This window comes from Camelus bactrianus, chromosome 16, assembly GCF_048773025.1.
Source record: "Camelus bactrianus isolate YW-2024 breed Bactrian camel chromosome 16, ASM4877302v1, whole genome shotgun sequence".
Classification (NCBI taxonomy): domain Eukaryota; kingdom Metazoa; phylum Chordata; class Mammalia; order Artiodactyla; family Camelidae; genus Camelus; species Camelus bactrianus.
In genome coordinates this window covers 57034671-57047065 of record NC_133554.1, presented here as the reverse complement: position 1 = coordinate 57047065, position 12395 = coordinate 57034671, and the positions used below count along the sequence as shown (strand labels likewise).

The following is a 12395-nucleotide window of genomic DNA, read 5'->3' as shown; positions in this document are numbered from 1 at the left end:
GAGGGACTGGGGATTGAACACAGGACCTCGTGCATGCTAAGCACGGGCTCTACCACTGAGCTCTGCCCACCTTCCGGGAACCGGTCTTATGCTTGCAACCCTGTGTACACAGTTGGTGCTCAATAAATACTTACCTTGGAGAAGTTGGAAAAGCACTTAGAAGTGAGTCACAGGGCGTGCAAGCAGCCGGCCGCCATGGCCCGTGACCCGGCAAAGTGGAGGGCAGTGTGCGGCCTCCAGGGCCACCAGGCTCTCTCACCTCCTCTTCCAGGAGGGCCGCCGGCTCTCTCACCTCCTCCAGGTGGGCCGCCTGCTCTCTCACCTCCTCCTCCAGGTGGATGACTTAAAAGCCAAGCTGGCGGTTCAGGAGGCTGAGCTCAAGCAGAAAAACGAGAATGCGGACAAGTTGATCCACGTGGTGGGCGTGGAAACCGAGAAGGTCAGCAAAGAGAAAGCCATTGCTGATGAGGAAGAGGTCAAGGTGGAGGTCATCAACAAGGTAGGCAGACGGGCACAGCTTCAGGAGGGAGGCGGCATGCGGCTCTGCTCGGCCGGGCCTTCCCAGGGTGGCCGGGATCTCCTACGGGGCCCCGGCAAAGCTGGGAGTTGGCCCGAACCAGCGGGAACCCGGAGGGAGGGCCTGTCTCCCAAGCACAGGCTCCCAGCTCAGCAGAGGGCTGCCCTTCAGAGAAACGCCCGTCCTGGAGGCTCGCTCCGGGAAGTGAGGCCCCCAGGCCCCAGACAGCTCTGCCGAGTCAGGTCTGCATCTTAGCAAAATGCTGGGGGTCTGGGAGCACAAGGAGGTTGAGAAGACGGCGTCGGAGCCCTGGTCCTCAGACTTGTGCACTGGGAGCCCCCACAGGTTCCGATACCACTGGCCCAGTGGGCTTCTAGCTGAAGGTCCACGTCATTGGGTTGATTTCTCATCGCCCCTCCTTGTGTGACGTTTGCATGTGCGTGAGTGTCTAAGTGTCCCCGTAATTGTCTGCTGTCACTTGAGATGGAGGATGGCCGGGCAGCACGTTTGTTTCTTTGTGTGGCCTCCTTCCATGGCCGCCTGGAGGAGCACAAGTTGGGAGAGCTCCTGGGCCGGGCCGGGTGGCCAGGAGCCCCGCTCCGTCCCTCACTGTAACCTGTACAACCACAGCCCCATGAGGCAGATCAGACCACTGGGGTCCAGGGTGGTCAGCCGTGTGCCCAAGGTCTCACAGTTAGCAAGGGACAACATCAGAGTCCGAGCCAGGACCCACACCTGCACCCTGAATTCTGGGACCTGCCATCCAGTACTCACATGCAGCTTGTAATGTCAGGGCGCCCGCCCCTCTCCACCCCCGATCCAGAAATGAGCCCCCAGGCAGGCTCCAGGGACGCAGGCTCAGGTGCTGCGCCCAGCACAGCCGGCCGGGTCAGTGCCTTCTGGGCCCGTTCCCTTAGCTGTGGCCCACGTGTCCCTAAAGCAGGGTGCGGACTGGGGTTCTCCAGGAGGCTGTTCGCTGAGAGACCCTCTTCTTTCTTTCCTCCCTGCGCCCGGCGAGCCCCCGGCCCCAGCTGGCTGCTTCACCTCTCCCATCACAGAGGCTGCTCCTGCCTGATGGATACCAAGCTCCTCCTGGTCTCTCTGCTTGGCATCTGAAAGCTCAGAGGGGCTCTTCTGACCCGAAGAGTGAATGAATACATGCATGAATGAATGAATGCACAGGCATGAATGAAGGGGAGGGTGAGCTGTTACCACTGAAATGGTCCGTTTTAGAGGGATTACACGATGGTGCCAGGATGAAAGCCTTGGTGCCTCAGAGTGGGGTGGCCTGCGCGGCCCGAGGGTTCCCTCCAGTCCTGGAAGTGGAGCCCACAGAAGGGACAGTTCTCATTCCTGAATCACAAGTCGGTGGACGCCTGGCTCATTCTGACCTGAGTGAGGGGCAGAGGAGGCTCGGAGGAGAGAGGCAGGCTCCAGGGGCGACCCAGTGCCCCCGCCCCTCCCCTCCCCTCCCCATGCCGCCCATGCCCCCCCACCACCACACACGCTGCCTGAACGGACCCCTGCATCCATCTTCCTGTCTGGCTTCCTTCCAGAATGTCACTGAGAAACAAAAGGCCTGTGAGACGGACCTGGCCAAGGCAGAGCCGGCCCTGCTGGCTGCCCAGGAGGCCCTGGACACTCTGAATAAGGTGAGGGAAGGAGGAAGATACGGGGGACCCCAGCCCGAGCAGAGAGGAGACGCCGAGGGGTCGGGGGCTGCCACTGGGAGCCTCTTGGTTCTGCTCGGGGCTACATCCCCATTCGGGTCCGTCCGTCTGTCTTGGCAGAACAATCTGACAGAGCTGAAGTCCTTCGGGTCCCCCCCAGATGCCGTGGTCAACGTCACAGCCGCCGTCATGATTCTGACCGCTCCCGGGGGCAAGATCCCCAAGGACAAGAGCTGGAAGGCTGCGAAAATCATGATGGGCAAGGTGGACACCTTCCTGGACTCCTTGAAGAAGTTTGACAAGGAGCACATCCCCGAGGCCTGCCTGAAAGCGTTTAAGTGAGTCAGGACGCGGCCGCCCCAGGGGGCCAGCTCAGTCCCTGCGCCTCCTGGGTGTTCTCCTGCCTGGCCCCGCCCCCGGCCCCGCCCCGCCCCGCGTGGTCCCAAGTGGAGCCTGTGCTTGCGGGGGGTGGGGAGGGGTCTGGGCGGCACAGAGCCACGTGGGACCCCAAAGACCTGCCTGCACCTGAGCTGCCCAGGCGTCGAGGTGAAGTGTGGGCCCAAGGCCACAGGGAGCCCCATCACCCGCTGTCTCCCCGCCCTCGCTCAAGGGGCGCGAGATGGTCGCTTAGATGGGATGGGGGCGGATCCGTGGGCTGGGCCGGAGGGGTGGCTTCGGTGGTCTGCCCGCCCCCTGGGTGGTGCCGTGTGCAGGGATCATGGGCAGTGCTCTGCCTTTGCTCCCGGCATCTCCAGAGTGGCAGTTGGGTTTTTGGTCTTTTCGTATCTTGTGCACAGTTTGCCCCAGCTGTGCCTGAATGTAGTTATTTTCAGTCCCTATATTTTCTTGGTATTTTGTTGCTTGGAGAGATGTTTGTCTAGATGCAGGCACTTTAGCAAAGGGTCCCAGGTCCCAGCTCCCAGCCTGTCGCAAGGTGGGGCTTGAGGAGGGTGTACAGCGGGGGGACTTCCACGTTTTGCCCCATGAATTCCAACACCATTGATGCTGAGCATTTTTTTCATGTGCCTATTGGCCGTTTGTATGTCTTCACTGGAGAATTGCTTGTTTAGGTCTTCTGCCCACTTCTGGATTGGGTTGTTTGGTTTTTTGTTATCAAGTTCTATGAGCTGTTTATATATTCTGGAAATTAAGCCTTTGTCAGTCACATCATTTGCAAATATTTTCTCCTATTCCATAGGTTGTCGTTTTGTTTTGCTTATGGTTTCCTTTGCAAAATCTTATAGATGTAATTAGGTCCTATTTGTTTATTTTTGCTCTTATTCCTATTGCCTGGGTAGACTGCCTTAAGAGAACATTGCTAAGATTTATGTTAGAGAATGTTTCGCCTATGTTTTTTTCAGATTTATCATGTCTCGTCTTATATTTAAGTCTTTAAGCCATTTTGAGTTTATTTTTGTGTGTGGTGTGATGGCGTGTTGTAGCTTCACTGATTTACGTGCAGCTGTCCGCCTTTCCCAACACCACTTGATGAAGAGACTGTCTTTTCTCTGTTGTGTATTCTTGCCTCCTTTGTCAAAGATTACTTGACCATAGGTCTGTGGGTTTATTTCTGGGTCTCTATTCTGTTCCGTTGATCCATACGTCTGTTTTTATGCCAGTACCATGCTTTTTCGGTTACTGTAGCTCTGTAGTATTGCCTGAAGTCTGGGAGGGTTATTTCTCCAACTTTGTTCTTCTTCTTTAATATTGCTTTGGCAATTCTGGGTCTTTGGTGTTTCCATATAAATTTTAAGATTGATTTAGTTCTGTGAGAAATGTCCTGGGTAATTTGATAGAGGTCGCATTAAATCTGTAGATTGCTTTGGGTAGTCTGGCCATTTTAACAATATTAATTCTTCCAGGCCAAGAGCATGGGGTATCTTCCCATTTCTTTAAGTCATCTTTAATTTCCTCAATCAGTGTTTTGCAGCCCTCCGTGTATATAAGTCTTTCACCTCTTTGGTCAGATTTATTCCTAAGTATTTTATTGTTCTGGATGAGATTTTAAAAGGGATTGTTTCTTTACTCTCTTTTCCTTCTAACTCATTGTTAGCGTAAAGAAATGCAACTGACTTTTGTATGTGAAGCTTGCATGCTGCTACCTTGCCGAATTCTTTCTTCAGCTCTAGTGGTTTTTGTGTGGCGCTTTTAGGGTTTTCCATATATAGTGTCATGTCATCCACATATAGTGACAATTTTACCTCTTCTCTTCCAGTTCGGATCCCTTTCATTTCCTTTTCTCGTCTGATTGCTGTGGCCAGGACTTCCAAGACTGTGTTGAATAGAAGTAGTGAGAATGGGCATCCTTGTCTTGCCCCAGATTTTAGAGGGAAGGCTCTCAGCTTTTCACCCGTGAGTGTTATGCTGGCCGTGGGTTTGTCACAATTAATTTTTATTACCCTGAGATATGTCCCCTCTGTATCCACTTTGGTAAGAGTTGTTATCATAAATGGATGTTGAATTTTATCAAATGCTTTTTCTGCATCTATTGAGATGATCATGTGGTTTTTGTCCTCTCTTTGGTTGTTGTGGTGTATCGCGCCGATTGATTTGCGTACGTTGAACCATCCTTGTGTCCCTGGGATGAATCCAACTTGATTGTGGTGTATGATCTTTTTTATGTGCTGCTGGATTCTGCTTGCTAATATTTAGTTGAGGATTTTGCATCTACGTTGATCAGTGTTACTGGCCTATAATTTTCTTTCTTGGTAACATCTTTGTCTAGTTTTGGTATCAGGGCGACAATGGCTTCATAGAATGAGTTTGGGAGTACTCCCTCCTTTTCAGTCATTTGGAGGAGCTGGAGAAGGACCGGTATGAGCTCCTCATCGTATGTTTGGTAGAATTCCCCAGTGAAGCCATCTTGACCAGCTTGATTTTTAACAGTCGTAACTCACTTAACCATTCCTGCTATGTTGGGGATTTAGGCTTGTCTCCACCTCTGCCATCAGACATGGTGCTGCGATAGATGTCGTCTCCTGGTCACCCAGCAGACTCTGGCCCACCACCTCCCCACTCACCCTGGAGTGTGTTTAAGAGATGCAAACCCGTTTTAATGATTAGCCTAAACAAAAGTGTAAAATAAGCCAGAGGGAGGAAATGACAGGCTGTATTCCCCACCTAAATTCAAACCACGCCTCAGTTAGGGTTATGAGTCACCCATTCGGAATTCCTGCTGCAGACAGCTCAGTCTGTTACACTTAATGATGTTGTCATCACTTTAAAAACACTTGTTCCTAGAGCGTCTTAACTGCATCTCTGGGCATTTTTCCTCGTCACTCTTGTAAGGTGATGCCTGCAACATCACCTCTTTTAAAGCCTCATCCTTAGCGCCTTAGCCTCACGGGTGATCCTGGGAAACTGGGCCCAGGGGGAGGCAGAAGTGGCCAGTGGTGGGCAGGACAGGGTCTTCTGGGGCCGCCTGGGGCCGTGTGAATCCCCGCACTGCCCCATCCAAGTGGTGTCACCTTGGGGGAGACACTCAGCCTCTCTGGGCCTGTTGCCCCCAGGTAAGATGGGGTAGTGACACTGGCCCAGGTGGGGGTGCGCTCCAGGAGCTAACACTGGGGAGGCACTCAGAATAGCACCTAACACTCGGCCCCCCACGGGAGAACTTGGTGAAGAGACCCTGGTACCACCACTTCCTGTCAGCATTACTCTGGGCAAGTCGCTGACTCCCCCAGCCCAGACCCCTGTTTCTTGCCTCTGCATGGAGTCCTTGCAGAATGAAAACATGACCAGCTATATGAAGCACCGAGGACACAGAGGGTTAAAGAAATGCTGGTTTTCTTCCATCATCTAGAACATGGGACTGTAAATCACAACTTCCTGTTCCCGTGCACACCCCAAATTCTACTTCAAAGGCCAGAATTCTTTCATTCTTTTCTTCTTAATGTAATTGTTAAGATGCAAAAGAAAGTTAAACATGCTCCCCCTGCTCTGGCTCATAATCTGGGCCAGAGCCGCTGATGGTCACAGAGCTGGGAAGGGACTGGCCCCCGTCACCCACTGTCCCCCTCCAGGCCCTACCAGGGCAACCCCACCTTCGACCCCGAGTTCGTCCGCTCCAAATCCACGGCCGCCGCGGGCCTGTGCTCCTGGTGCATCAACATCGTGCGCTTCTACGAGGTCTACTGCGACGTGGCCCCCAAGAGGCAGGCGCTGGAGGAGGCCAATGCCGAGCTGGCAGAAGCACAGGAGAAGCTCTCCCGCATCAAAAATAAGATCGCGGTGAGTGCGTGCCCAGCCCGCCCCCGTGAGCCCCGGAGCTCCTGCGCGCAGGCCAGTCCATGTCTCCCTTTAAAAGAGGTTGGCTCGGTCTCTGCCATGAGTCATTCAGGGGCGAGAGAGAGCCTGCAGGCTGACATTGGGCCCCGATCACCCCAGGAGGCGGCCCGTGTCCTGTGCTCCGTGCCCTCCGGCCCCATGGGGACCCCTCATTTCAGGGCCTTTCCGTCTTATTCCTCCAGGAACTCAATGCCAACCTTAGCAACCTGACATCAGCGTTTGAAAAAGCAACTGCGGAGAAAATCAAGTGTCAGCAGGAGGCAGACTCCACCAATAGGGTGATCTCGTTGGCTAACAGGTGCCTTGCTCCCCCTGCCCCCAGTCCCGCAGGCCCCCTCCTGTCCCTAGACCCCTTGAAAGGGACGAGCCCACAGAATGGCTCTTGTGGGGGGCACAGGGGATAAGCCCGAGGTTGAGGCATCAATGCCACAACCCCCACTTTTTCAGCACAAAGTCATGAGAATAAACCCACTAATTGTTAACTGGCGCCTCCCCATCTGGGAGCTGGTAACCCTCCACATGGGACCTACTCGGTGATCTTCAGGAAACACGACCTTCCCCAGGGCTTCCTGGGACCTGGTGTCCACTGAGGCTCATTTTGGGTGGGGTCCCGCTAGGGCCCACTCTCAACCACGTGCACAGCGTCTCCAGGGTCATCTCAGCACGCTTCTGTTTTATGGTTTATACGGGTACAGGTTTCCAGTAGGCACCTTGAAACCACACAGGGAAACGGAATCAATGTTGATGCTATATTTGACTTAACCCAAATCTGATCGTTCTGACGCAGATCAATCAATGTAAGAATGATCACTGAGAGGGTTCACGTGCCTGCTCTGGCTCTGAGCCCCAAAGTCCGTGTGTTTATGCCTACGGCCCGTCTCAGCTCAGGCCCGCCACAGCCCAGGCAACCGCGTGTGGCTTGCAGCCGCCCAGTGGGCAGCACGGCTTCAGGGCTTTCTTTTCATACTTTCAAAAGCGAGGCTGGGAGCCTGGCACAGGGCAGGGGGTGGCGCCAGTTCCAGGGTGTGGCTTCTGGTTGTGTTTTCTCCTCTCCCATGGGTTGGCGACCGCTGAGTGGTTGTTGTCAGTGTGATGTGGGGGACCCTGGGAGGTCCCCAGGCTGCATGACTGGCCTCCAGCGGGATGTGGACTCCCCTCTGTCCAGACAGAATGGTTTTTTGGTCCATGGGAGGAAGGGCTGCTTGGCTGATGCTGAAGACAGACCTCAGGGGGCCTCGTCAGGCACCCACACTTTCATAAATGTGTCGGCGCTCTCAGACTCCCGGGGTTTGCACTCTGTGCAGGGCCAGGTGGCCACCACCCGGCTTCCTCCAGCCCAAAGCGTGTGCTCAGTGACGTCCAGGCAGCATCCTCCGCCCGCGGGTGATGTGGTCAGCTAGCATCAGTGTCCAGGTGACATCAGCGCCTTGGGAAAAGGGAAGTCCCATGTTCCTAACCGCAGCCAGAAAGCGTTAGTTTTGCTTCCCTAAAGCATTCATTCCCCCAAGCTCCCCTCAAAGCACATTTGTTCCTGAACAGCTGAGCAAGGTAAGGATTTGAAACCGGAACTTCCGCAGGAGTTAAAATGGAGATGCGCCTCTCCTGGCCTTGCAGTCTGTCCTTGCTTCTGCCTGGGCGCGGGCTTCTATCCCTCCCTGAGCCCTTCCCCCGCCCCTTCCCAGGCTGGTAGGAGGACTGGCTTCGGAAAACGTCCGCTGGGCCGAATCGGTGGAGAACTACAAGGGCCAGGGGGTCACCCTGTGCGGGGACGTACTGCTGATTTCTGCCTTCGTGTCCTACGTGGGCTACTTCACCAAGAAGTACCGAAATGAGCTGATGGAGCGCTTTTGGATCCCTTACATAAATCAACTGAAGGTAAGGGGTCCAGTCATGTTCATCGCTTAGGAGATCCGGGGAGGCTCCTAGCAGGGCGGTCACAGCCAGATCTCACCTGCACTCCTGCGACGGAGGCTCCAGCCAGCCATTCGGGGTGTAGCCAGTGGCCCAGTGTGGCCCATGCCGACATCCTCTCTGGCTGGGTTCCCAGCTGCTCCATCAGGGAGATGCCATCTTCGCCCCCTGCCCCCCACCACCTTCAGGTGGCCCAGCAGCCACCATCTAATAGCAGGGTTACCGGGAGAGCTGTTTTCCGTCGAGCGATGAGTCAGGCCGTGTCGCCCCCTCGGCAGGCCCCCATCCCGATCACGGAGGGTCTGGACCCCTTGAGCCTGCTGACCGACGATGCGGACGTGGCCACCTGGAACAACCAGGGGCTCCCCAGCGACCGCATGTCCACGGAGAATGCCACCATCCTGTGCAACACGGAGCGCTGGCCCCTCATCGTGGACGCCCAGCTGCAGGGGATCAAGTGGATCAAGAACAAATATGGCAGCGAGCTGAAGGCCATCCGCCTGGGGCAGAAGAGGTGCGCGGCCGGGCGGCCGGGGGCGGGACACGCGCCCTGGGCCTTTCACCCCTGTTGAATGGGTGGGCGGGTCTTTGGGAACAAACTCGGGCCCACGGGTGGCTTCTCTTAATACTCGGCCCCGGGAAAAGCGCCACGGTGAAGAGTTAACCTCGAGGCTCTTCCCTCCCTGGTTACCCGCTGACCTGGGCTCTGCTGGGTTGGTCCTGCCGGCCGGGGGCGCTGCAGGCCACCATCCACCTCCCCTCCTCTCGAGAAACAGTGGCCACAATGCAGCTGGGCGATGGGAGGGGACGCAGATGTGGACTGTCTGGCTCCACAGTCACACGCGGCTCTGTTTTCACCTCAACTCCTGCCAGCCCAGGGCTGATTTCTGGAGAAGCCCGGAGCTCCCCTGGGGAAGGACAAGTTGGGGAGGGGAGTGAGCCGTTGGCCCCCAAGTCACCTGTCCCGGTCACTCTGAGGCGGCCTCGTGGGGTCACCGGGCCCCATGGCATCGTGGCCCCCGTGCTGTGCCCACAGCTACCTGGACATCATCGAGCAGGCCATCTCAGAAGGCGACACCTTGCTCATTGAGAACATTGGCGAGACTGTGGACCCCGTGCTGGACCCTCTGCTGGGCAGGAACACGATCAAAAAGGGAAAGTGAGTTGCGGGGTCTGCTCTGGGGTTTCACCCGCATCGGCGTCCTCAGGGGTGGGGTCTGGCCTCTGGACCTAGAGAAGGAGCAGCGGGGAGTTTGCTTCCTCGGAGGCCTCGGGGCTTCAGCAAAAGGCCACTGGGTGTGAAGGAACCCCAGCTCCCAGGGGAGAGACTGGAAGCTCGGGGGCCACATCCTTGTCAGGAAGCTCCACACCAACATTTTATGAGCAGCTACCTGCAGAGGGCGCTCCTTAACGGTCGTGTTCTGTGTTTCTGCTTCTATGCATTTTGCCAGCCTTGAGTTGTATTACTATTCCTTTCTATTCAGGTGAGAGTCCTATGATGTAAAATTAACCATTTTAAAGTGACCAGTTCAGTGGCATTTTGGACATTCACAGTGTTGTGCAGCCATCACCCCTACCTTGTTCCAAAACACTCTCATCACCCCAGAGGGAGCCCCTTACTTTTTAAGCACTCACTCCCCACGTCCCCACCCCCAGCCCCCGGAAGCCACCAGTCTGCTGTCCGTAGGGATCTGCATGTTCTGGGCGGTTCGTATCAATGGGATCCTACAATAGGTGTCTGTTCTCGGCTGGCGTCTCTCTGTGCTGTGTTCAAGGTTCCTCTGAGTTGGAGCGAGCATCTGTACTATGTGCTTTTTTGTGGCTGAATAATATTTCATCATGTGCAGCTGCCACATTTTGTTCATCCAGTCATTGGTTGATACATTGAGCTTGTATTACTCCGATATTAGAAACATCAGGTCAACTTAACAGATGTAAAGGTCAGAGTTGATCGGAGCCACGGGTAAACACAGGTGCACGCAGAAGCCCGAAACGGAGGAGGCAGATAAATATGCTGATATCCAAGACTCTGAGAACGGCCCAGAATGAGTGCTGATACCCAGGGGGTGATGTTAAAGGCCCCCCAAAAGTGAACTTGGCCAGTAGGAGGGGAGAGCAGGGCAGGGAGCTGGAGCGAGCACCTCCCAACAGTGGATTAGCAGACCTGGTTCCCACCTGGGCCCTGTTAGGAGCTCCGAGGATGTTCTGAATAGGTGTGTTGGGTCTTTGTGATGTTAATGGCTTTGGGGTGGAGCCCAGGCTAGAGCGTTTCTGCAGAGGCTCCCGGTGAGTGAGACGTGCAGCCAGAGTGGGGTAAACACTCCTATAAAACCAGAACAAACCAGCCTGAGAAAAAGCAGGTGCATCTTATAGAACGGCCAGTCTTGGGCCAGAGAGGAGGACAGGGACCAGGAGAGTCACAGTCAGACTCCCAGTGACCAGAGGGCTCCGGGCGGCAGCCTGGCCTGGGGGCTGGTGGGAAAGGGGGGTCTGCGTGTGCTGCTGCCCCTCGGTCGCCGGGGACCCTCCTAACCCCTTCCTCCGGTGACCCCCCCAGGTTCATTAAGATCGGTGACAAGGAGGTGGAGTACCACCCCAAGTTCCGCCTGATCCTGCACACCAAGTACTTCAACCCCCACTACAAGCCCGAGATGCAGGCCCAGTGCACCCTGATCAACTTCCTGGTCACCAGGGATGGGCTCGAGGACCAGCTCTTGGCCGCTGTAGTGGCCAAAGAGCGCCCGGATCTGGAGCAGCTGAAGGTACACTGTCACACGAGGAGCAGGGCGGGCGGCTCAGAGACGAGAGGGGGCAGGGTCACTGTGATGAGACATCGAGACATCTGGCAGTTTCTCTCTGAGGTTGGCTCGACGTGTCACCCTGAATGTGTTCTGTATGACAGAATGGGTCCCTGCTCCTCCCCAGCCACCTCCCAAATCTCATTCGAAATCAAGTGACAGCTTCACCGAGAGAACAGTCACAGCAGGGCCCCGGGTGGCCCTAATGCCCAAGTCCCCCCGCTCACTTCCTTGGCGGTCCGAGCCACTCACGTGGGCTCACAGGGGTCCCAGGCCGTTCTGGAGGTCCCACTCCTGACCCGTTCGTCCAGGCTTGCTGTGTTCCTCCCGGTCCGAGTCCTGGGGCCCTGTCGCAGCTGTAGAGGGGCCCCCCAACAGGGGAGGCCAGGCTGTGACTGATTTCCCTGCCGGGGTCTCTGCCTCTCCTGCAGGCAAACCTCACCAAGTCACAAAATGAATTTAAGATTGTCCTGAAGGCACTGGAAGACTCCCTGCTGGCCCGGCTGTCAGCCGCGTCGGGGAGCTTCCTGGGGGACACTGCCCTAGTAGAGAATCTGGAAACCACCAAACACACGGCCAGCGAGATTGAGGAGAAGGTAAGACATGGTCTTGGGGGGCCCACACCCTCACACCCCGGCCGGAGCACACTGGGGTTGGGGGGATGGCAGCTGGGCTGATGGTCACTCAGAGGAGAAGCCACAGCCACGTGAGGGCCCCTGGCAGCCTCGGGTGGGGACAAGGGGCACAGATGCCCAGCGGGCACCCCAGGTGTTTGCTGGGAGGCCCCCAGGACGGCCTCTGACAGAGCCAAGGGCTGTGGATGGGGGCAAGGGGGGCCCCTCTGCTGACCGGCACTGCCCACCTGCTGTTGGTCTCACTCACGCTCCTTTTCTTAAAATCAGTTAATTTTTAAACTGAAGTATAGTTGATGTACAATGTTGTGTCAGTTTCAGGGGGAAAGCAAAGTGATCCAGTCATTTTTTTTCCAGACTGTTTTCCATTACAGGTCATTACAGAATATTGAACATAGTTCCCTGTGCTGTACAGTGGGTCCCTGTTTATCCATTTTATATACAGTAGTGTCTGTTAACCCCAGACTCCTGATTTATCCCTCCCCCTCCTCACTTCCCCCTTTGGTAACCATGAGTTTGCTTTCTGCATCTGAGTCTGTTTCTGTTTTACATATAGATTCACTTGTAGTATTTTTAGATT

At 55.6% G+C, this 12395-nt stretch overlaps 1 protein-coding gene across 5 annotated transcripts in view; it reads left to right on the top strand.

Annotated features, from left to right (window-relative positions):
* DNAH17 (dynein axonemal heavy chain 17) overlaps positions 1-12395 on the top strand; it is a 105117-nt gene that overhangs the window by 74432 nt on the left and 18290 nt on the right. For all 5 annotated transcript variants that reach the window (XM_074343811.1, XM_074343813.1, XM_074343814.1 and 2 more), the window contains 10 exons: positions 335-499; positions 2074-2169; positions 2308-2525; positions 6210-6417; positions 6657-6772; positions 8157-8349; positions 8664-8899; positions 9422-9544; positions 10943-11147; positions 11615-11779. In XM_074343811.1, the coding sequence (XP_074199912.1) occupies positions 335-499; positions 2074-2169; positions 2308-2525; positions 6210-6417; positions 6657-6772; positions 8157-8349; positions 8664-8899; positions 9422-9544; positions 10943-11147; positions 11615-11779 (1725 nt within the window). The remainder of the gene's footprint in view (positions 1-334; positions 500-2073; positions 2170-2307; positions 2526-6209; positions 6418-6656; positions 6773-8156; positions 8350-8663; positions 8900-9421; positions 9545-10942; positions 11148-11614; positions 11780-12395) is intronic.